The 25,951-nt window shown below is 41.7% G+C and overlaps 1 protein-coding gene and 1 long non-coding RNA gene across 5 annotated transcripts; one reads left to right on the top strand and one right to left on the bottom strand.

Annotated features, from left to right (window-relative positions):
• Nucleotides 1–544: 544 nt before the first annotated feature.
• On the bottom strand, nucleotides 545–14,311 carry SNRNP70 (small nuclear ribonucleoprotein U1 subunit 70). The gene is made up of 10 exons (XM_075605631.1): nucleotides 14,153–14,311; nucleotides 13,437–13,592; nucleotides 13,267–13,329; nucleotides 12,832–12,886; nucleotides 12,585–12,649; nucleotides 11,558–11,620; nucleotides 9,679–9,760; nucleotides 3,350–3,451; nucleotides 2,891–2,978; nucleotides 545–1,732 (listed from the first exon to the last, which is right to left on the bottom strand). Exons 2-10 carry the CDS (start codon nucleotides 13,581–13,583, stop codon nucleotides 910–912), a joined length of 1,488 nt encoding a protein of 495 aa, XP_075461746.1. The 5' UTR covers nucleotides 13,584–13,592; nucleotides 14,153–14,311; the 3' UTR covers nucleotides 545–909.
• Nucleotides 14,312–14,382: 71 nt separating this feature from the next.
• On the top strand, nucleotides 14,383–24,892 carry LOC142497607 (uncharacterized). Of its 4 annotated transcripts, none has more exons than XR_012802290.1 (5): nucleotides 14,383–14,445; nucleotides 16,630–16,747; nucleotides 17,716–17,784; nucleotides 19,619–19,832; nucleotides 24,719–24,892. It is a non-coding gene; the product is annotated as an uncharacterized LOC142497607 (long non-coding RNA). The 4 variants fall into 4 exon arrangements; XR_012802289.1 differs by having other exon boundaries at nucleotides 14,390–14,601; nucleotides 16,630–16,691; XR_012802288.1 differs by having other exon boundaries at nucleotides 14,390–14,601.
• Nucleotides 24,893–25,951: the final 1,059 nt, after the last annotated feature.

The raw sequence follows: 25,951 nt of genomic DNA, 5'->3' as shown, positions 1-25,951 counted from the left end.
AAAAATATCAGGCCCCATGCACATGCAGAGGTCTCAATTTAATGTCCGTCTAAGGTTAGCTCATATTATAGCTGCTCTAAAGCAGGAACGTGCTATTTTGGAGTACGTCAACTTTTAGGTGGACTTTCAATGTCACCTTTTTATGGTAAGGATGCAATTTAAATTCATGTGTCAACTGTATTTAACCAAAATGAATTTAATAGGTAGGTTTATTCCATTTCTGTATTCTTAAATCAAATGTAACATACGTTTGAAAGAGTTTATGTTCAATCTTTACTTTCCATATGAAAAAAGTTTTACCTTGCATTGATAGTTACACTGTTCATACCCTATTCAACAATATTCAGATTATACAACCTATTCAGATTATTCTGCCCACGTAGTCACAGAAGGCAGGTCTAGCAGCTAAACTTCTGTGTATAAAATGATCCGAATGAGACGTTCATGCGTTGTTTAAACTAATCGGCACCCTAAAGAAAGTGTACACAGCAGAATAATTTTATTTTAAATGTTTTGATAAAAAAAAAAAGACAGAGACCAAAAATACCATAACATTAAAATGTTTTTATTCTCATTGAGGCCATTAAAAAAAAAGAAATGCAAGAAATGCAACTTTACACAGAAGTTCAAATATGACAATTTTAGCTACATAAAACTTGGAAAACATACCCACCTACAAAAAAAACAGAAACAAAAAAAACCAAAGAGCGTAATGTAGTAATTTGAACTTCATAGTGAATAGCATTACTGTCAGGGTGGTTACTCCACATTTAATCAGTAAAAAAAAAAAAAAATTCCAATTGTATGCATGAATCAAAGGGCAGCCCATTATGGTAGATGTGGCTCTTGCTTGCACACAGTTGTGGAAGAGAAGTTCATTTGAGGAAGGAGTCTTCAGGATAAACAATATCACTCCATAGTAGGCTCTGCCATGTACCCATTCTCTGTGGATAGATATCCCTCTCCAGACTGCATGGATTCCTGGTCCAGGTACATGTCTTGGCTGGTCTCTTCTACTGATACTTGAGTCATACCGTTATCTGGAACCCTCTCCTCCCTTTTTTCACTACGCTCGCCGCCTCGGTCTCTCTCTCTTTTGTGATCCCTGTCTCGATCTCTATCCCGGTCTCGTCTCCTCTCTCTGTCTCTATCCCGATCCTTGTCCTTGTCCTTCTCTCTATCCCGGTCCCTGTGGCTACGCCTTCTGTCTCTATCACGGTCTCTATCTTTATCCCTGTCCTTGTCTCGGTCCCTCTCTCTATCACGCTCTCTACCTTTCTCCTCTGGCTCTTGTTTCACCTCAACACCATCAACACCCAAGTCACCCATTTGCAAATCTTCAGGTGGTGCATCAAACAACTCTGGTATCTCCCCCTCAACCCGTTCCTCTCTCTTTTCCCGGTCACGGTCCCGGTCACGTTTACGGTCTCTGCTACGACTTCTGCGCTTGCGGTCTCTGTCTCTGTCCTTATCTCTATCCTTATCCTTATCCTTGTCCTTGTCTTTATCCTTGTCTTTGTCCTTATCCTTATCTTTATCTTTGTCCTTGTCTTTATCCCGGCTCCTCTCCCTGCTACGCTTCTTTTCTTCTTTTTCCCGACTGCGAGTTCTTCTTCTGCGCTCCCTGGAGCGAGTTCTGCGCCGCTCACGTGGAGCTTCCCGCTGCGGCTCCTTCTCCCGCTCCCGACTGCGTTCCCCACCGCGCCGGTCATTCCGCTCCCTCTCACGATCCCTGGTAAAGAAAAGGAAAACAAGGAAAACAATAAGTTAACAATTGCATATTGGTGTACTGAGAAGTAAAATAAGTGTGAAAACCCCAGAGAGCGCAAGAAGCATTTTACTAAACCTACAAAGTTGATAATTCACAAAGTTCACATGCCTCACTGTTCTTTTTCCTTTACAAATCTCAAAGATAGACCTACTACAGGAGAATGATAAAACTTGGGCCTCAAACAAACTAGTACGCGAAACAGAACAAGGAAAAATAGTGATGGTGTTGCCTAAACAAAAGTTTAGACTGTCATTTTTCTGAGTAACAAAATCTGGATAGTTCATCTAAAGACCGATATTTTAACAGATCGGTGACTATTTAAGAACATTAATATATCTTCAATGTGCAATGATGGCCACACGGCATTTTGTAATGCATGAACAGATCTCTGCTGCTGGATGCCACTAACATTTCTACAATACAGCTGTATTCGTAGATATCCTTGTTTGATGGGCAGACTTGGTTGATATGGCTGTGAGTGAGGGCATTTATGCGCGATATTCTGGCCTTTCCTTTATGGTGAATTGCAGCTAATCTGCTATTTTATTTAGGCATTTGTGGGGTTTTTGTTGTTTATTTATTTTTACACCGCCACAGGAAATGTCTGCTCAGATGCAATTATTATTCATTGCGATATATTTAAACAATAGTCCGTATTTTAATATAATTAAATGATCGAGGTTAAAAAAAATTTTTTTAAACCTGTTGTGGGTAAGATTAACTTGTCATAGTGAAAAGGGCTGTTTTTAAAGTATGTTTTAATTGAATAAAAATGTATTGTTTTATTGTACTGGTTGGTATATATTTTGATAGTAAGGTTCTGAATTTGCTAACACAGGGTTTAGCCTTGATGGTTATGTATGCTTTTCCAAAATTCTAAAACCACTGATAGCTGAAGCAGCGATTTTTCTATAGCATACATAAATAAAAATGCATGACAGTTCTAGACAAGTCACAGATTACTGCTAGAATTTGAAACCAGAAAAGGTACACATTCTGGACAAAATTCTCTCCCACGTTTTAATGGCAGACACTAAATGAATTAGACAGTAAGTGACGGTTCAACAATCTGCAAGTACTGTATGTAAAGATAAATACAAGGAAGGTTGAGATACTCACCTTTCATCATATCTAGATGTATCATCTCTGCCAGAGTGCCTAATATTAACATCAGCTCCACCCCTTCTTGTCCCCCCCAGACCACCACCTAGGAAAAAGATGGCGTTGTCAAAAAAAAAAAAAACTATTTTATGATCTACTGTTCTCAAATGAATTCTACATTTTCAAGTGCCTTAATCTGCATTACTTTCAACAGTGGGCCAACAGAATGACTGCAAAATCAACTATTTCCACGTCGTGTCATTGAAATGAGAAATGCAATAGCAGGAATAATGTATGAAGTAGTATAGAGGATCAGGTCAGTGAGGAAGGTTATTTTCCCTACAGAAAATGCAAAGCTATAGGAAATGGACATGATCAAATGCTTTACACAGATTTCATTCTGGCACAATATATGCCATCTGTTTAAGAATTGTAGCTCCTTCAAGCGATCAGGCAAAGACTGGCAGATTTTCTTACCAAGTCTGCGTGGGCGCCAGCCTTTTACAGTACGTCCTCTCTCAACATCAACCAACACACGCCTTCCATCTATTTTCTTCCCATCTGCATGCTTGTAGGCCGCTGTAATACATGGTTTCCAGAAGGGCAGAAAAGAACCAATGAGCTCAAAACGCACAAAGTCAGCCCCCCTCCCATACATGAGCGTTCTATATCTTAACCGTTTACATAAAACAGCATACTAAAAAGGTGCGCAGAACATCAAGCAGAGTTGTTTCACCACACCGATCAAACAATTTATCTTCAGTTAGTAGTGCCTTTTGTAACGTTGTGTTGGAGAAAGACCCCATCAATGCTCTACTGGATAGCAAGGAACACACTATATAGCACCTGCAGTTTTATAGATGTTCAGGTGCATGAACCAATACAACAAAAATATTCCATAAACTTTAGTGACCTAACAAACTTGTCACTAGGTCACAGATTAGCAGCAGTTAAACTATAAAGGAGACTTTCACAACGTGAATTGCCACACAACCGTCTTGTTTAAGATCTTAGTGTTTGCCATCCAGAAGCAGCATTTTTCATGAGACTTCCCTCACCAACACCCCATCCTTTTCCCTCATCTAAACATCCCCACTCATTTTTTTTACCCAGCTGAAAGGAAAACAAAAAGGTTAATTTAAAAGATTCACTGTTGCTCTTATGGCTTTTACAAACCTGTTGTAACACGAAACCGAAATGTTTATAGGTAGGGCAGTGTTCATAGGGAAATGTGTTATCAGTATGTACAGCTACCAAGTGATAAGGGAGAGAGCCTTAATGAGCAAAGGCCCTGGCTTTCATTATTTTAAAAAAAAAATTAAAAAAAAATAGGACATTAAAAGTGTTAAAATCTGAAAAGATCTGAAAATAAAAATAAAAATCTAAGCCAGAGCCAAATTCAGAATGTGCTGTTAAAGCACAAATTGTGATTGTACCCTCCATATCACACAAAAAAACCCCCACCCGTCTTAACTAGAAGAGAAAATGCAGTGAATCGGTATGCATGCTAATGTGCGATATGGTCACCTTAGCTTGCACCTGATGTATATCTTAGCCTAGTACACTTAAAGGGCATACACCAGTATGTACACACTCCTGTAGCCAAGAGCTACCATAAATAAAGCAAGAAGCACTACACAGCACCACTAAAATAAGAGAAAAAAAAAGTTACCTGTTAAACTACTTACAAAACCTTTCAAATTACCGCCTCAAATTCAACGAATTTCGTGACGAAATCTTGGAAAAAGATGAGCCTTGGATGTTCCTTTGTTTTTATTGGATTTGGAAAGTCTGCCGTATTTCTTGCAGCTGAGAAACTATGTCTTACCTGTCTCAGCTGCCGTGATCAAACCCATTATAACGGTTTTTTTTTTTTTTTAAATGGACAATAGTTAAATGGTTAAGACTTTTTGGCCAAGTCACGGACTTCACTGGTTCTCTGATCAAATATGACATTACCTGACATTTAGGATGTGGAAAATCAAAAGCCATTCCCCAAAGTTCTGCGAATGTCTTTTCTCTGGATTACCCAGCTCTAATATACAGAGCTCCCAAAACCCATTTTGTTCCCTTGGGGAAAAAAAATATATATAATAATATATTCCCTACTCTTCTACTAAACACTTTGCAAGGATTAAGCACTCCTGTCAACACCCTCTATAGCCAAATTATGGACGAATCACTAAAGTTTTGGGGAAAACAATACACACTACAGCAAGGCCTCGCTTCTCTGCGCTGCGTCAAAACGGCAGCCGCCATGTCTGCACATGCGCAGAACGGACCGGTACGAGGTCACGCATGTGCAGAACGGACTGGGGTCTCGCAGAATGGGGGGTTTTGCCGAGGTTGCGCATGCGTAGAACGGCGCATTGCCGGTCTGTGCATGCGCATTGCCGGTCTGTGTATGCGCACATACCGAAAATCGCCGGTTCCAATTTCTGGCGGGCCATTAGAACGGAACCCGCTGCATGCCCGGGGCCCTCCTGTACTTCTTAACAAAAGATGTCAGAAGATTATACCAATTTAATTTTTCCTGGAAGCACATCCGAAGCCAAATAGAAAATATATACAAGACATCTGTTTTCTTTCCAATTAAATAGAGTTGAAATTACCAAGAGCCCAGTGGTCATCACGGTTAGAACATTAGTATACGGGCACCACTTTACAAAGTGAAAATGTTATCAAGTTTTAACACCCATGTTTTGATGTGGACCTTAATATTGGTGTATTCCTGCAGTAAATAAACATTTACCTGAAATTTTTTGCAGTCTTGTTTTAAGGGTTGTTAGTATTTAGTAAATCAAGCACCATTTATATCAATTCATAAATGTTGACCGACTATTTGCAATGTAAGTTAAGTGATAATTTAGCCATACTAACATCAAAAGGGTGAGAAGTGTTGAAGAGACCCATTAAAAGAATAACTTCTGTGGGGCATGACATGATAATGTTTAAGTGTTCACATACAAGTTAGTCTACTGAACAGTCCGATAATAGTTCAACCATGCTATGGGCTTAGTCATTTTAGTGGAATATGAACAAAAATTACAGCATTTGAAAATAAACCACCTTTGTCAAGAGCATTAGTTGCAAGTTTAATAAACATGGGAAAACAAGGGAACTTGCTTTTGCCTGGGTTAAGGCAGAAATGTAAATGCTTGGGTGTTCATTAGGGCTTCAAAACAAGGGAGAGGGAATTGCTTATAAAGAGGCCTAAATGCAGAGACGACTGAGGTGGAAAGAGAAAATGTTCGATTTAAAAAACAAGCAGATGCTTGTGTTGGTAATTGTAGTCTCAAAAGTCAAAGTAATTCATTGTTTCAGAACCAGCAGCAGGATGAATGCCATGAAGGTGGTTTAATAATTCCCTGTAGTACCACAAGCCTCACCAGGTGGTCATACAACACCAACTCCATTTCCACCGACTGCAAAATGGCCGTCCCGTTGACCAAAACACACACACACACACACCAATCTATTCCCCCACACCTACCCCTCTCCATCCAAGTACAGTCTCCAGCTTCATCCTTTAGAAAGCGAAGATTTACCATTGCTGGTTGGCTGGTGCTTCGTTAATGGTCTATTTGATTGCAGCCTCACATGCCATTGGGAGGGCAAAAGGACGTCCCACTTTCGGTGGCTTACCTGGGCCCTACTAGCTTACCTTGAACAAGCTTTTCAGTTTTAGAATCTGAAATGGCTTCTCAGGTTTATAATATGTAGTTGCTTTAAATGAGCAACTACACAAGCAAAAATATGAACCATTTAATTTTGCTTTTCATGATCGCTTGCCAAATAACTAAACTGTTCATAATTCTGCTTTAAAATTTCTTATTGAACTAAATTAAACCCGACATTAGCAAAATTCTAGTAGCTCAGCTTATGTTCACGCTAACAATAAAAACGGTCTATAATTATATCTAACCTTACAGAGCCCCTTACATGTTTTAAAGGTTTGCATACTATATAGGTTGAGATTTTCATGGTTTTGCCCTCAGTTTAATGGTACAATTAATAATAAATATGTATATAGTTAGACTCTCAGATCAATGCAGAGGCTTGGTACAGTGAACTAATCATGTCTAGCCGCGCAATAGAAAGTGATACCGTTGAACTATTTTATTTGATAACACCTATATTAGCTGCTCACCTGGTGTTTTGTAATTTTACAGACAAGATTAGTGAGCCAACTGAGCTACGAGAATGAATTAACCAATTCATATTTTTAATTTATTGGCTTTATGGTCTACGTTCACTTTTTATTCTAGGCATCGAAATATTTGTCTATACCGAAAGGCTAAAAATGCTGTTTTCCAGTAACTCAAACTTACCATCCATTACCATTCTGTGTGAAGTAGCCTTATATTTTACATGTGCTCGTTCATCTCTTGAAGGATATGTGAATTGACACATTTTGTTGACCTATAGTTTTAAAGTGAGTTCTTAGTGGGGTTTCTTTTTCCTTTTTTTGCAATGTAGACAAAATTGTATTGTGTGGGTTTCGGGAAGTATTTACAATCATCTCACAGCTACATATATTTAAAAAAATGTTGCTGTGTAGTTAAATGCACTTTGTGTACTAAGATTGGCCATCTTGTGTCTCTCAAAACTTATTCTGGTGGCATGGCATCTGTAGTATGTTACTCTTGTATTTTTTTTTTTTTTTTAAATCGCCAAAGCAACATACTACCACAATAATCTGGGAATTATGCATATTTGAAATACATCCTGAAATGGATGTCTTGCATATTTAACTGTAAAAGAAAAAATACATTCCCTAGAAATGTACAAAAACTAAGGCAGTTCTATTGTGACAAAGATATTGCCTTGATTGTCTTGAGCAATACATTTGTAAATAGTTTTTTCCCAAAGTGTGAAGCTTCTAAATTCAAGTTTGATGCTAACTGCATCTATACTTCTAGATACCAATGTGTGCATAATCTTAAATGTGTGAACAAACCCACATGCACCCCCTTTTTGTTTCCCACTCATGCAGCTGGTAAGTGGCCAGTGGAGACTGACATACCAACTACGTACCAGAGCAGGATCGCTCAGGCTTCAAAGCTGTTTCTAGTGCTGCTACGTCACAGATGACACTCAAACTACAGCTGGAGTGCCTGACTCTCTCAGAGATCCAAGTTTTATTAGAAACAGCCCATGTATTAAGAAGGAAGGTCAAAGCCACATTGGAACATCACATCTACCTACTGCATGGCTCATAGCTACACTAAAATAAAAAAAGCTGGGCCACAGGTGATGTGAATTCTGACCAGGCACGTAATGGGAAAAACGTTTTTTTTTTTGTTTGTTTTTAAAGAATTAAAGTTGACATCGATTTAGCCGTGCTTTTCAACCATCGTGATACAAAGGGAACAAGATATTCCGTATTGGGAAACTGCTAATCTTTTCTTAGTAGTAAACCAACTAAAGGAGATCTCGAATCCTGCCAATCTTTCTAAAAATTGTGGAAGGGTTTAAAAACAAAATATCTTTATTCCCCTGCTAGCACATGCCCTACAAGTCAGGTGGTAATAGAAGCTCTTCTGTAATGTACCTTTTATGGTATTGTTCAGTGTAACTAATGACTGGATTGCGGTCTACACTACCTTCCTGTGTCTTGTGTGTAAATGCTGCAAAGTCTTACCCATCATACAAACCCTTATACCAACCATACAATGAGATGTTGTAAAGGGGAGCATTAGCATCAGCTGCAAGCCAGCAGTGGCAATTGCCATCACAATGGTGGCTGCAGTGGCAATAAGAACACAAAATTAATACACCCCACTCACATTGCACTTTGTAAAGATTGTTTTTTTCTCCAAAATGTTAGATTAAAAACATTATTTTAAAGTACAAAGATGGGCAACAGCAAACTAGTGCATTAACGCATATACCTAAATATCTATGAACCTATGAACCCATGAGCACAAGTTTCAATGCCTTATGCAGAATTACTGCATTAAAACACAATGCAAAATACCTATGCGTTCATGAGGACATTTCAACATTCAATACAACGTGTAATTTATGCCTTACAGAAAATATGCCATGAGAATATGGAGTATGCCAGCATATATTACTAAGAGGGACGTTACTAATGCTGCTGATGGAAATACATTTAACACACGGCACTTTAAAACTACAATTAATTGTTGCCCATCCTCTGTCAACCCCACACGTGGGACCCGGATTACAGTAATCCCAAATTATTTGAGAAAAAGTAACCGTGTCTAGTTTTGTAGGACAGCATACAGAAGCAGCAACACCCTTGACATGAATGAGAGATGAGAACGTCTCTCAACAGAAGTACAGCCAGCCTTACATAAAAACAAAGAAAAACGTGTACTATTTGTAAAAACCCAGACACAAAACTGCCCTCATACTTTGCCAGCATGTATCGTTATGTGACAAACCGCTACTCAACTAGATTTTCAATTAACACCACTAGTTCAAAGAATCATTAATGAATTGCAAAACTCACCATTATTGTGGTTAACAAATATATTGAACAAAACTAATTCAAATTGTTAAATAAAGATAATTTGTATACACACCACATGGCATTTACAAGTATACTATAGATTATTATCAGAACCCTTTGATAAATAATCTTCCTAAAAAGGCCGGTGTTGAGTGCAATGGTGGGATTAATGGAATTCGGGTACCCACTCGTATACATTACAATGACTTACCTTCTGGAAACGTAGCCCCCCTGTGCTTTACCCAAATACACTTAAGCATTTTACATATATTTCATAAATATTACCAGTTCAAATAAAATGTAAAAATCTTTGGTAGGGACTCACAGTGCATATCTCTTTCATGTTCATACTCAATGAAGGCATAGCCACGGGGTTTGCTTGACTGCTTATTATACACCATGTGAATCTAAAATTGGGTTAAAAAAAAAACATAATAGATTTAATATATATATTTTTTTAAATGATACTGTAACTGGTGAAAATGAAAAAGCAAAGGAAGGAACATAAGATGTAACAAAAAATACAATACGCACTAACTATCCCCGACGTTGGGGTTGGTACCCCAAAACGTCATGGTACTCAGCCATGTAAATATTGGTAGTGCTTTCTTGCACTTTACTCCAGTTATTGCATGGATTATTTGAGTACAGTGCCCTTTATTCTTCTGCTTTAATCAAACAAAAAACCTACATGTCAAATTACCTCGGAAGTAACTTGCTGAAATCACTGCCAGTTTGTTTGGCAGTACGTAAAACAAGACAAACACAAAAGGAGACTGGTGTACACTAGACCCAAAAGGGCCAGTAATCCAGTCAGAAGCCGCCTACCTAGTGACTAGTATGCTATGTAAATAATAATGTGACTAGCAGCACGTAACCAAAAAACATCTACTAGCAATGAAATGTCAATAACTATTTTAATAGTAATGTAACAATAAAATATAGGGTATTAAAAACTCCCAGTTGCACAGAGAACCTCAAGTACAAAATAAAACAATACACGTTACGTTAAAGAGGGTGATGACTGGGCTGGATAGCCCAACAAAAATAGGAATTGAGCCTACTAGGAGGAAGGGAGCTTCTCACCCAACTCCCCTCTCCCACGAACACGCTACGATTGGTAACTATATTAATAATAAAACACACCCTCAGAATGAGTAAGTGCAAGTATATGGTAACACAGCCACTGTATGCATCTCAGAGGGGAAAAGTTGATATATCAAGAGAGTTCAGTTGGAGACTGGACCATAGCACATAGTTAGCCCAAAGTTGTGAAGATGATCCTACTAAGAGGAAAGGAGCTAGCTGCCTAACTCCCCCCTCCCATGACCACGCTACAATTAATATCTTTGTAAACATTCATGCACATATAATACTCTTTGACAAAGCGCTGGTGTCTGCGTGAAACGTGTGATGTTTTTTTTTACCCCTTTGCTTTTTTATGTGCCAATAAATAGTGTTTTTAGTCTGCAGTCCAGTTCATTTTCTCCCGCTTATCAGATGCACCGCCTCACAACTTCACCTTCTCATTTCATTACTAGTAGATGTTTTTTGGTTACGTGCTTCTTCTAGTCACATTATTATTTACCATACCATACTAATGATATTGAGTGCAGACATGTAGGCGGCTTCTGACTGGACCACTGGCCATCTGGGTCTAGTGTACACCAGTCTTCTTTTGTGTTTGTCTTGCTTTTCCCCCTACTGCACCGTTCACTATAGCTATTACTTATCATTACTAACTGGAGTGCTGATGTCCTATTTTGCTGTTGTGTCTAGCACGCAAAACAAAGCTGTCACACAGTGTGTGTTCTCACTGGAACAAAACTTGTAAACAGAATACTGTACGGTTTTACTAGCCCCAAAATTGTAGCACACAGATTCAGTTTAATCGTTGCCCAATTTGTTATTAGAAGGAAGTACCTAAACCTTATGCCAGGCCTCCACATAGAACAAAAAGTTGCTGTAAACGTAATTTTCAATAATATTTGGGTAAGAGAATCATTCATTGTATATTGCACAGAAATGTGTGGTCTAAATTAATGAACACCTTAAATTATTAACTGTTAAAATAGAAATTGTTTTGTATAATATTGATTTCTTCCAGTGCCAATATAATATGGTGCCAAGTGGTACTGGGACTTTCAAGATTAGTACACAAGGTAGAGATTTAATGTGTGTTAAACTCCTTGTTTTGCACATACCCGTTTAATAGGCCCATACACCTCAAACTCTCGTCGCAGCTTGGATTCTGTTGTATCGTAGTTCTGAAACAAATAATATTGTTTAAAAATCGGCAATTTTTTTTTAAAAATGTAATCTGATTTCATGAGTCTCTTCAAGTGTATACTGTACTTTGAAGAGACCAGTGATGTTTCGAAAGCTCTGCACACACTTAAATCTATGAAATCATTAAAAGATATCACAAGCAAACTTCTCTAGGCCCCAACAATAATTTTGGACTACATCATCTCAGTTTAAAAAAATTCTGTATGTTGCCTGGTCAAACTGTTGCCCCGCACAAGTTTTAGAATATCTTAAAACGCTCAGCCATGCAATAAGATCAAAGCAGCGGTTTTTTTTTTTTTAATACAGATTTAAAGCCGGGGTGCTGAACTGTTAATTTCAGCCACGGGAGCCCCTGATTCCAGAGATAACTCCGTAGGGGGTGCCAGTATTTATGCATCCAGGGAACTTGTGCACCTAACGAAATGGTGTCTTAAAATGTCCCGTGGGCCAAAAGGAAAATAGGAAGCCGTGATGTCATCCCTTGCAGCTTCCTGATCTTAACATTTCAACTCCACTGGGCTACTGGCACTCCCTACAGAGTAAGAATCTCTGGAAGCAGGGGATCCCTTGAGCTGAAATTAACAGTTCTGCTCCGAGACCCCCTGCTACAGTACTGCAAAAAAAAAAATAAAAAAAAAAGGCGCAGTACTACATGTTTTGCTGCTTTAAGTAGTACTTTGTATTGGGCGTGGTCAGAAAATCTTTCCATTAACAAGCGAACAACTACATTCAAATTGCTACAGGATAAGAAAGTAACTGCATATCGCTGTTAACGATACTACCATGCATTACTGAATTGCAAAAGGGCAACTTTATCAACCGTAAGGACCAAAACTACAAAATGAATGACCTGCTAATGTTAACATGTTACATAAAGATGTTCCGTTTTTATTGCAAATATACATGCCAAATTGAAAACGCTCAATAAAATACAAAACGTACCACTCTGGCAACAAAAAGGGTTTTGAAGGCATCTCCTTGAGCATTTGGATCATTATGAGGATCCCCTAAAATGACAAAGATTAAAATGTTGGTTTCTGGTTTTATACATGGCAGTAATGAGTTTGAGAAGATTCAAACAAATGTGAAAATCAGATTACTGAAGCATAAGCAGTTTCATTATTAAATTAAAAGTAATACTTTATAGGTCCACATAAAGCTCATCTTAGCTATACTGTAGGCCACTTACATATTTTCAGCTCACTCTCAACATCCTGTTGTCTTCTCTCGATCTTTTCTCTTCTCTGCAAGATTGATATTAGAAGGTTTAGCGTTCCATACATGACATTTTCACAATAGACACTTATGGTTAAAATAAAACACACAAACTGGTAGTATTACTGACTTATTCATTAAATTCAAGGTTTTCCAACCCCATACCTATTGTCTTTGGGAAGGGGTATGGGGACATGACAAGTTGTTAGTAAGTGTCCTCTAAGTCAATGAGGTGTATAGTCTTTAAGCACAATAAAGGTAGGAAAAATATTAAATGAACATAGCAAACATAGAAGCCATGTGTAGGAAATTGCTTCAATGATAGTCACTCAAGGAATCTAACAATAAGTACATATCTATATAAATCATAAATCATCTGTTTGGGGGGAGGGACTGTTCTAGTTCTTACCTTCCTTTCCATTCGCTCATCACGCGTTTCCGCTCTGGTTGGAGGTGGAGCATCTCGAGGGTCCTGTGGGAATGTACCAAAAACGTTTTAATGGTCGAAAAACCAACTAATCAGCATTTGATTTATTAGGTGAAAGTCCTCTTTTCCATTTACTAAAACACTGTCCTCACCTCAAACTCCCGAATATAGGGAGCAATGCCACTGTACGGCTGGTTGTGGTGTTTTTCATGAGGTAATTTCTCCAAGGGTGGAAGGTATGGAACTGGGTCCCTGGGCGCAAACAGGGCCAACAGATTGGGGGGCAAGAACTGCGTCATTTTGAAAACCTGTTTAAAAAAAAAAAATTATAATAATAATGCATAACAGTATAAATATGCCACATACAGAAATTGCACTCAGGTATCAAATACATAAAAGCCAATGGACAGATGCCTAATACCTATAGCATGCACATACACACGGACCCGAGCAGGGAATCTAGAAAAATGAAATTAACGCTATTCTGTATATCGCTCTAGTGGTTATATCAATCACATCAAGGGCTCCAATATCACTGTGGCCCGGCTCCACCCGTCCCATCAGGTTCCCTACATCGCGGCTCCGGTCCCCTCCCAGACCGACTCGGGGGCCCCTCCGGCCTCAGAACCGCGCTCCCTCCCATCGCGGCTCGGGCCCCGTCTCCCTCCCGGCTCCAGCGTCCCCCGCTCCCTTCATACCCAAATCTCTCCTTTTGTCCAGTCACGGTGGGCTCTCCCGCCAAACGCGCAGGCCTTGGGCCTAGTAAAGACGCAGACTGCAGCGTAGATAGCGCCAGCTCACGCCGAACCGCCAACGACCTAAAGCGCGGCGGCCTACACAACTCCTCGCTTTCCCTCAGCGACCTTACCGAGGCGGTGCCCACTCCAGCGCCGCTCTCCTCCGGCTGCCCCGCTCTCCGCTGCGGGATCTCAACCCTCTCTGCAGCGCTGCCAGGCCGCACGCGTGCGAATAGGCCGCGAAACTGCTACACTACGCGATGGAAAGCTCTGGAATCCCTCCGCCGGCTCGTCACTGCACTCACTATACCCCGCTTACACAAAGCCACGCCCACTACCGGATCTCTTTTAGGAAACGGTTACTAGAACTGCCATGTTCCTCCGCCTGTAAATGTCACGAGAGGAGAAAGAGTCCGTTCTTATGGTCATTTATTGTTGTTATTATTATTGTTGTTGTTGATATCATTATTACACCGATGCAGCAGTGCAGTTCATATGGTGGTAAAGGTGCCGTCACATGTTATAAATGACAGTGATATGTGTAATAGGTTTCAACAAGGTGATTGATCCCTTTAAAAAGGTGAAAAATGAAAATACTTTATATACTTTTATTCTGAATGACAGAAGTGTGTATATAATGTCTGCTTTACTCCAATAATAAGATGTATTCATTAGAGATGCGCAAAACTGTCACAACTGCATTTGTCAAACGTACTTTTAATTTTGCCATTTTGTGAGATATTTCAACGAACCATGAGAACATTGCGTTAGGCTTGTTATATATCACACGCAACACACGGTGTTGCGTTAGCAGTAACGTGCGCGGCTAGGGGGCGTCACAGTGCTAGGCCGCGCTGTGATTGGACCGGCGATAGCGCAAAAATACAATTCTCTTGTACTTTCCCTGATCTGCCACGCCACCGCTCACGGCCTTTAGCGTCTGGCTAACACAGCCAATTATAATTGACGCACGCCCGCACGGTAGCGCACGCGCGCAATACATTACAGGCCTTATCAGACGTAGATGCAGCAGCACTCTACAAAATGTATCTTTCCTCTCTAAGCCCTATTTCATGTTCTGTAGCAATCTTGTGAATGCTTGGAAATAAAAATACCACTCGTGGCGTGCGCCCATTTTCATATCTCAGACAGGACTGCAACCCTGTCTTACCCCATGATCTCTTAGGCTGGGGCTATGGTACTGCAGACCGCTTGGAGGAGTCCGCACGCTGAGTGAGCAGACAGCCTTAAGGCAGTGTTCACGTCCATGCGGCGTGCGGGCGCGTCCGCGCGGAAGCAGGAGGGGGCTCGCGTTGCGTGAGAAATCAGCTAAACTGATTTCTCAGCGCGACAGACAGGTCACATGAGCGGTTCGCCTAATGAGGGGGAACCAGCTCCGTGATGTCACTAGGAATGCCCCCAGGAACAACCCCACAGCCCGTCCACCATGGCCAGGGAAAGCTTCCGCTTTCCCTCAGCCTCCGCGCGCCTCCACACGGGAGAAGGCACCATGGCCCCAGCCTAAGGCCTCGGCCATGCTCCCTGCTGGCGTGGTGAGGCGGGTGCTTCCCCTGGCCTTGCGGTTGCTTACCGCACGCGCTGTCAGCGGGCCGTCAGGGGGCGGGTGCGTCACTGGCAGGGGGCGGACAAGTGACGTCACGGAGCGCTCACGTGACCGGCATGTCGCGCCGGCAAGCGGGGGAATTTTAAATTTCCCTAATATCTGCGCTTCCGCACGCTTGCGGAAGCGCAGGTGAGCCCCTACTAAAGCCGCTCTAATTGCGGCTGTAGGGGCTCAGTGCTGAGCGGGAGCGCGCTTACGCCAGCAAGCAAGGAACATGGCCGAGGCCTTAGGCTGCACTTATAGTACTGGCTACGGTGCACCGTCTCAAGTTCTTGAAGTCCGGTGTCAGGTCCTCAATAGGGCCTCTCTTGACCCTACATCCTGGTTATTGAATACATCCTGGTTATTGAATACATCCTGGTTATTGAGGTGGTGAGGAATTGAGCTACACCAGGAGGGACATACTCAAGGTAGAGATACTGATTGAACAATCCAGCTCAAGCACGGATATTGTACAGTCCTTGGAAATTCTCAAAGAAAAATTGGAAAAGATAAAAAGTGATTTAATTCACTTAAAAAAGTTGAAATTCAAGAAGAAGAAGGTCGTTAAGGACTATAAAGACGGCAGAGTCTATCAGTGGCTCAAACAAAACCCTAAACTCCCAAAGAGGACATGCACCTCAGAGAAACCAGGACATGCACCAAGCGACTCCGAAGCTCACTCCTCCTCAACGGAATGCCAGAGAGGATAAAGCCCGGCTCCTTTTTTAGGACATCCCAAAGGAAAGGGAAACAGAAAACTAGATGGGGAGGCAAAGGAAAAAGAAAAATCTCCACATCCTCTTCTGCGCTCACAGACACGTCAATGAGTACGGACACACTGGTTGTCAACCTCTCCAAATATACTTTAAATCAGAGTGAAATGTCTGTGTTAACTCGGGGACCCACCTATGTGCCCACAACACATTATGATGACTTTGGGTTAGAAATTGATCTGTTTAAGTCTGAACGCATATTAAATCTTAAATCATTCTTTTCCAACAGAGTTACAGAATCGGCACAGCCCATCGAACCTCCAGGGACAGATCATTCGGCCCTTAAGGAAGGTATTAAAACATGCAAGCTCAAGTCCACATTCATCCCGCCTTACAAGAATCAATCAGTAAGCACATATATGAGATTGGTAAAAGCAGACATTACAAGATACACTAAGAAAAAACATAGAATCACATATAACATGTCTTTGACTGAGAAACAAGCACTTAGGTCACTAGCTAACAATAATGATATTATCATTAAGCGTGCGGACAAAGGGGGTGCCCTAGTCATACGAGCATATGCTAACTATAGAGCTGAAGCTATTAAGCAGCTACAATAAGTGAGACGGAATGTTATATTAAATTGGACAGGGACCCATCCTTTAATTATGCTAGGGAGATTAAAGAAATGATTCAGCTGGGTTTAAACAGCCGCTGGATATCGGAAGCAGAGGCAGAATTCTTGACCATTGAACACCCGAAGTTCCCATTATTTTGCACCCTCCCTAAAATCCATAAGGATCTCAGTTCACCTCCTGGTCGACCTATTATAGCGGCAATTAACTCACTTAACCACTTGCCATATATGTGGATACATTTTTACAGCCCTTGGCACAACAAGCCAGGTCCTATGTGAAGGATACCTCTGATTTTCTTACCATGCTCGGAAACATTCCACGTAATGGGACAAATCACATAATGGTAAGCCTAGCTGTATCCAGTTTATACACTATCATACCTCATGAAGATGGCCTAGATGCAGTTAGATCAGCCCTGACTGACCATTATAAGGATACCACCCCCACAGAATATATCATGCTCCTTTTGCATTTTATTCTTTATAAAAATGATTTCAAATTGGAAAAGGAATACTATTTACAAATAAATGGGACCGTAATGGGCAGTAATATGGCACCAGCATACGCAAACATATACATGACTCGTTTTGAGGAAGAATATATCTATAAATCTGAATACTTTCACCACATATTGGGCTATTATAGATTCATAGATGATTTATTCTTTGTATGGACAGGCATTGAGGAACAATTGCTATTGTTTTTTAATTATTTGAATGATCTTCCCTCTCCAGTACGCCTTACTAACGTCTGGAGCATGCAATAACTCTCTTTCTTAGACGTTCTGATCACACAAGAGAACGGTGAGTTCCACACAGACCTATTTAGGGAAAAAACTGACTGAAATGCTATCTTAAGAGCCGACAGCCCCACTCCTCATCTCTTATCCACGCCTTGCCTGCTCCCAAAAAGTAAGGGTCTCACGAATCACGAGTAGAAGAGAGAGATTAGGACCTGCTATTGGGAATCTTCGTGATAGATTTCTAGCCAGAGGATATTCCTCTGCAGTATTATATAAAGCCCTCAACAAATATGTTGATGCCAATAGAGTAGAGAAGGATGACAGAAGGCTTGTATTCACGACCACATTTAACCAAGCAAGTGGCTTTGTCAGAACTACTATCTTGAAACACTGGCACCTGTTACAAAATGATGATGTGTTGTCCGAAGTGTGCCGTGTACCTCCGCTGATTGCCTACAAAAGAGGGCGAAATTTGTCGGATGCCCTTATACATGTCGACAACACGGGTCATTATCAGGTGCCACATTTTCTGGATGGTGGCAGACCTGGCAATTTTAGATGCATGAGTTGCTCAGTATGTAATAGCCTTATGACTGGGGATACCTTCTGTCATCCTAGTAGTGGCAAATAAATCAACATTAAGAATAGAATCACATGCACGTCCACATTTGTAATATACATCATTAAGTGCCCCTGTGGCTTAGTTTACGTGGGTAAAAGAACCAGAATGATCAAGATAAGATTTATCGAACACAAGAGTGTGATACGTAAGGGTACAGACCCTACTATCCTGGTCCAACATTGACAGAGCATAGACACAATGTGGCATCCCTAAGAATTATGGGGATTGAGTCTATAGCACCCAGACAAGGGACCCCTGACAGAGAAACCTTCTTGCTTAATCGAGATGCTTACTGGATACACTCATTAAATACCATCACTGAGCTCTGTCTGTGTTTCATGTTCTGTCTCTGGTTTTAAATATATATATTGCCATGCTCAGTAGCACTCCTCTGTGACACTTATATGCTTATATATATATGTTGTGGTTATTTTGGGGGTTCAATATGAGCTTGTAGGTGTCCTGTATGTTTTACAATTCTTGTTCACCTGGTCTTAGCTGATTGGAGGGTGGCAACCTCCTACCTAATTGAAGCTCACCCCCTCTCACATTTAAATGGTTAAAAGCTCACTCCATAGCATCTCCCACTCTCAGGGGAACTTGCTTGCTTGCAGTATGATTGTGACAAATCTAATACAGAGTGCTTTTCCTGGTAATGTACAGGTTAATAAAAGCTTCAATCAGACTTATAACTATGCAACTAATTTTGACAGATTTATTATAAATCATTCTTCCTGGTAATGCACAGGTTATTAAGAATTTATATTAGTGTTAGGGACCCTTGAGATGTGGTCTGCCGTGTAGTGGCTCAGGGGCTTACAACACTTTGGCCAAAATGTTAAACTAAAAGACCATTTTATTTAATAGCTATCTATACATAGATATTTAGGCACTGTACCGTGTATAAGTTTCACTGGATGTGCACTGAGCTCTGTCTGTGTTTCATGTTCTGTCTCTGGTTTTAAATATATATTGCCATGCTCAGTAGCACTCCTCTGTGACACTTATATGCTTATATATATGTTGTGGTTATTTTGGGGGTTCAATATGAGCTTGTAGGTGTCCTGTATGGCCTCCATATTCCCCGGATGGACACACTACGCCTGCACCAATATCAGTACTCTGTACTGAATATAGTATGCTGTATTTGTAACATTGATTTAGGATAATGTTATTAGGAGAGTACTATTCTTTTGTTATATATACATTTTTAACACTTGTTTATGGTGTTTTTCTCTTAATACACTTTATTGTTTGGTTGGTGTTTTATTAGGTTTCTCCACTTCAGATTTTATGTGAGGGTTCTCACCCCTCCCCGCCCCTACAGGGTTCCCATGGCAACCGACTAACAATAACAACTCAGTCCGGTGAGTCTTCTCTGCCTGGGTCCCGCCACCTCTGACGTCTGATGTCATCACAGAACGTCGCGCTGACATCATCACGTGGGCGTCGGCGTTCTGGAGAGAGGCAGATTCGAGCGCGGAGAGGTGAGTACACCAGGGGTATAAATTTGAGTAGTGGTACCATCATTATGTAGCCCTCACCTTGAAAAAGGAAGCTCTGTGCTGCCGAAACGTTGGTTTCACTGGCACAATAAATTTGATGAAGATTAAGTCAGTGTGCCTGCATCCTCCTTCCTGCAACCCTGTCTTACCCCATGATCTCTTAGGCTGCGCTTATTGTACTGGCTACGGTGCGCCGTCTCAAGTATTTGAATTCCGTCACGGGTGCCCATTGTGGACGCGACCGCACTACGCAGCGACACTGCGACCAAAATCGCTGTACTCAAAGAATTTTGCCTTCGGCCAGCGACTGCAGCGTGACGGAAGACAAAACAAGGGGAGCGCAGATCAACGCATGAAGTATAATCACGATGGTAGAATGGTGAAGTTTAATCACGATGGTAGAATGGTGAAGTTTAATCACAATGGTAGAATGGTGAAGTTTAATCACAATGGTAGAATGGTGAAGTTTAATCACAATGGTAGAATGGTGAAGTATAATCACGATGGTAGAATGGTGAAGTATAATCACGATGGTAGAATGGTGAAGTATAATCACAATGGTAGAATGGTGAAGTATAATCACAATGGTAGAATGGTGAAGTATAATCACGATGGTAGAATGGTGAAGTATAATCACAATGGTAGAATGGTGAAGTTTAATCACAATGGTAGAATGGTGAAGTATAATCACAATGGTAGAATGGTGAAGTTTAATCACGATGGTAGAATGGTGAAGTATAATCACAATGGTAGAATGGTGAAGTTTAATCACAATGGTAGAATGGTGAAGTATAATCACAATGGTAGAATGGTGAAGTATAATCACAATGGTAGAATGGCTAATCGAGTAACCACACTACCTGACACCAAGGGTCTTGTGATGAACCGCAGTCAATGCACTTACTTGGTGTAGTCAAAGCAAGGTGGATAATGATGAATAAATGCACGGAAATAACACTCACACGGCCCTGCGTGAGTAAAGGATCCTCAAAGGGTTTCTTTTCTTAGTTCCTCCGTTTGTTGGGGCCTCTTCTGGGTGTTCTGTAAGGCTCTCCCATGTGTGGAGTTGCAGGAATTGCAGGATCTTCCCCCAGGAATCCAGTAAGGTGCAGAGAGAGTGGAGGTCTAAGGGTAAACATAAAGTATTTATTAAAATAGTAACAATGCACAAACCCTGGTGGCTACAGTAAAAGTCCGTCTCCATTCTGGCACCCAGCGTTCTCCGCTCCTGCGTCCGGTCAGCAGTCTTGGAACGCACAGCTGGAACGCACTCGCGACGGACGACTGCGGCGGCCTCCGAGGGCGAAAAAGGTCCGGTGTTTTCGAGCAACGCGTTTGGCTGATTGGCTCAGCTTCCTCCGGCTCTTGTAGATCCATGTGACAGGGTTTAAATACCCTCGCGCTGTATTCGGAAAGACGTCACAGCTGAATTAAATCTACTAGTACGTGGCTCATCTTCAATGATCATCGGTGGTGGGCTAGTAGTAGTAGCTTTTAAAAGCTTAGTGTTTCTGCCCCCAAAGGGAAAGACCTCTTATATAAACGTCCACAGACATACACAATATAGTCATGTACTGTCTGTACACATGCAATATGAACAAATAAAAACTTATGATAACATTAAAAGTGGCATTACGCTTCATTTACAGGGAAAATCTGTTGACTGCGTGCAAGTGCCCTAAACCACACTGACTGTGCTGATGCAATATGAATAAAAACAGTAGAAGGGACATCTCATTTCATTTAAAAGGGAACCTGTTGACTGTACAAAAGTACCCTACACCCTTCTATCATATGATATACTGAAAACCCTTGATGATAACTCAAACATACGAGTTTAGTTAAATATAATAGTGAGACACCTGCAGGTATTAATACACAGTGTTCTACAGCAATGTGTCCCTCAAGTGGCTGAACAATGTCTGTTATTTCATACTTCTAGCATTGTAGGATATAAGATGAGGAACATATCCAACACATAGTCTATGCAGATGTGAACTAATAGGATTAAAAATACAATTAAAAATAGAAAATACGATAAAAAAGGGGTGGAAAACTCCCCCGTGTATATGGTGTTAGAACCTAAGACCCAGATATTGCTCGTGCGAGCCTTGACTATTCAGAACCTATATGTACAAGGACTAGTAAATGTAGAGTCATACTAGTAAAAACAACACACAGTCCAGAGCACAATAAAAGCAATGAAATAACAATATATAAAAGCATAGAAGTGATCGATTGAGGTAATAGTCTAGAATGAGAAGGATTAACACACAAAAATGGTGGAATTCCCTAAGGAGAAGTCCTCCAATGTGGCCTCTGATTGGAACGGAAACTGACACTACTCTTAAATGAAGGCCCCAATGTCAATAGCTAAATTGAGGCCATCCGGTGCAAGTGTTTTTAACTTGTAGATCCAAAATGTCTCTTTACGGCTTAGCCTAGCCAACCTATCCCCTCCTCTCTGGCCTGGGGTACACACTCTATTCCTCTATAGGTTAACCCTGTAGGGTTGGCTGCATGAACCAGATCAAAGTGTCTAAGGACACTGTGTGTAGCCAATTTCTTCCTAAGACTTGGCCTGGGCTTCGACTGCGAACGGCTCGCGTGATGTCACGGGCCATGCCCCCTGTCTACCTCCCAAGGTCTCCTGCACCTAGTGCAACAATCGCTATGGCGACGGCGACGTCACATGGTTGCGTCGCAGTTGCCGTAGCAAGTACTATAAGTGCAGCCATAACAAACAGTGCTTCCACTGCAGCCAAAATATGTCACTCCAAACCAAGGGTCCATTTCCTATGGTTCACAAAGTTCTGCAAAGAATGTTGCACATCTCTAGTATTCATGTCGTTGACCATGCGAGTCCCCCCTCCCTCTCTTACTCTCCAACCTTGTTTCTCTCCTCAACCTCCCCCCATCTCCCTCACCCTTCCATCTTCCTCTCTCTCACACTCCCCAATCTCTCTCCACTATCTCTTCCTCCCCCCTCCTGTCTCCCCTTTACTTTCCCCGTTTCTTGCTCGCCTCTATGCGCTCTCTCTCCCCACCCCTTATCCCTCTCACACTCGCTCTTTTCTTAGACTCCCCCCTATCTCCCTATCCATTCTCTTACTCCACCCTCTCCCCCCTTTCTCCCTCTCACACTATTATTTGACTCCACACCGCTATTTCCCCCCGGCCCTATCTGTTGAGCGGGGGTCTGGGTGTTACCCAGCTGGCAGATAGCGGCAATTAGGCCCCTCCGCTGCCAGTCCCAGGATAGATGTCCCTTCATGCCCCTTTGTCTCAGCACCCAGTAAATAGTGATAAATAATAAGGTAAGAACTATTGCTGAAATAAAGGCTATACAGTCTTTCATAAACCTCCTATTACAGCGCTTCCAAATATATAGTTTTACGATAAACTTAAAACAAATGCACCAGATGTATTGCGGAAATTTTTTTCCCATTGAAACGAATGGGATTTTCCTCCTATAAATGTGGTGTAGTATATTTGCACTCGTGTTGTCCCGGAGACTTTAACACATGACCCCAAATGTTTATCTATTTAGACAATACATGCATGTTTTAATTCTTTTATTGTAGTCCTACCACCTCTGTTGGGGAGGCTATTCCACAAACAAACAGGTAGGGGAGGAAACGGTAAAGAAGGGGCAGGCCTGTAGATTGTTTAAGTCAGAAGGGAAGGGAGGGATCGTATCAGAATTATAAGGAATGTAACAGAAATTGCAAACGGGCAATCAAATTAGCAAAATGGATAATGAAAAAAGGATTGCAATAGAAAGTAAGATCAACCCTAAAAAGTTCTTTAAGTACCTTAATGACAAAAAAATGAGAAAAGAAAATATAGGACCCTTTCAGTGTGAGATGGGTAGGCAGATTATTGGAGATAAGGAAAAAGCAGAGGTATTAAACAAATTCTTTGCCTCTGTGTTTACCGGGGAAGAATCAATTTCGATAGTAGTGCCGCAGGAGGAAGCCACAGCCTCTATATTAATGAACAATTGGTTAACTGAGGAAGAAGTTCATAAGCGGCTTGAAAAAGTTTAAGTAAATAAGGCACCTGGCCCCGATGGCATACATCCAAGAGTTCTCAAGGAGTTAGGTTCAGTAATAGCCAAACCATTACATTTAATATTCAAGGACTCCATTTCCACAGGCTCAGTACCACAAGATGGGCGTAAAGCAGATGTGGTGCCTATATTTAAAAAGGGAGCTAGATCACAACCGGGGAATTACAGACCTGTAAGCCTGACTTCAATACTTGGGAAGCTACTTGAAGGTTTAATACGGGATAATATTCAGGAATACCTAATGGAAACCAAAATTATTAGTAATAGCATGGATTTATGAACGATAGATCATGCCAAACTAACCTTATTTGTTTCTTTGAGGAGATAAGTAGGAATTTAGACCAGGGTAATGCAGTTGATGTGGTCTACTTAGATAATGCAAAGGCTTTTGATACGGTTTCACACAAGAGATTGGTGTACAGAATAAAGCAAATTGAACTCAGTAATAATATATGCACCTGGATGTAAAACTGGTTAAAGGACAGACAACAGAGGGTTGTCATAAATGGAACTTTTACAGGTTGGGCTAAGGTCTCGAGTGGAGTACCTCAGGGATCGGTACTGGGACCCCTGCTTTATAACTTGTTTATTAAAGACCTTGAGGTTGGCATCAAGAGCAAAGTCTCCATCTTTGCTGATGATACTAAATTGTGTAAGGTAGTAGAATCAGAGCAGGATGTAATTTCTCAGGATGTTGTCAAAATTTAGCATAGGTTGAACTTGATGGGCGTCTCTTTTTTCAACCTCATCTACTATGTAACTATGTAAATCAACCATCCTTTCCATTTCCCCTTAGCCTACCACCCTCCATCTTCAGAGCATGACCTTGTTCTAGCACTCGCGGCATGGTGTCACTATACGGCCCGCCCCCTCTGAACCACCAGGGGGAGAGCTGGGAAAGGAGTCCGGCTGCCACAGTTGCGTGCCTCCACCCCCAGCTGGTTCAAGCCGGAAGGCCGGCCAGGCCAGAAGGCTATGCGGTACCGGAGGCTCCCCCGAGGTAAGGTGTGGGGTTATTGAGGGGCTATTGTGGTGGAGGGGGAGCTGGTGTGGGGCTATTGAGGGGAAGGGGTGCTGGAGTGGGGCTATTGTGGGGGTGTGGGGCTGGTGTGAGGCTATTGTCAGGGAGAGAAGGAGAGAGAGAGCGAGAGAAGAGATGGGGGAGAGAGAGAAGGGATGGGGAGAGAGAGAGAGAGAGAAGGGATGGGGAGAGAGAGAAGGGATGGGATAGAGAGAGAAGGGGTGGGGGAGAGAGAAGAGAGATGGGGGAGAGTTAGAAGGGAGGGGGAGAGAGAGAAAGGATGGGGGAGAGAGAGAAGGGATGGGGGAGGGACAGAAGGGAGGGGGGAGAGAGAGAGAAAGGATGGTGGAGAGGGAGGGGATGGGGGAGAGAGGGAGGGGATGGGGGAGAGAGGGAGGGGATGGGATGAGAGAGGGATGGGATGGGGGGAGAGAGGGCGGGGATGGGGGGGAGAGGGGATGGGTGGGAGAGAGGGAGGGGATGTGAAAGAGATGAAGGGGATGGGGGACAGAGGAAGGGGATGGGTAAGAGAGGGAGGGGATGGGGGAGAGAGGGGGAATGGGGCGTAGAGAGAGGATGGAGGAGTGGGAGAGAGATACCAGCGATATTTGCATATTTTTAATATGGCACACTCAATAAAAAAAGTGTACACGTAGGTTATAGTGACGGAAATATGCTTCCCTCGAAGGTTACTATCATATTGTACCAACACACTTCTGTCACCGGGTGGGTCTCGGTCCCAGGACCATGTGGGTGGACTTTCAACAAAAAGTATTGCAAAGCTCATATTGAATAGACGCCGGTGTGAGAAGAGCACTAGATGGCGCAGTTAAACCACCCTCAAAACCAAGCTGTACAATAGGCTTTCTCAAAATGTCCATGTCGCTGTACATTTCATTGCTAATAATTTTTGGGATGACCACCATACCTAAACTGTGCCCTGTATATCAAATGAAATATATATGTGCATAATATATATTTGAAAGATACTGTATCTAAAAAATCAGC

The sequence above is a fragment of the Ascaphus truei genome, chromosome 6 (genome assembly GCF_040206685.1).
Source record: "Ascaphus truei isolate aAscTru1 chromosome 6, aAscTru1.hap1, whole genome shotgun sequence".
NCBI classification, from domain to species: domain Eukaryota; kingdom Metazoa; phylum Chordata; class Amphibia; order Anura; family Ascaphidae; genus Ascaphus; species Ascaphus truei.
This window is presented reverse-complemented; position numbering and strand designations above follow the sequence as displayed.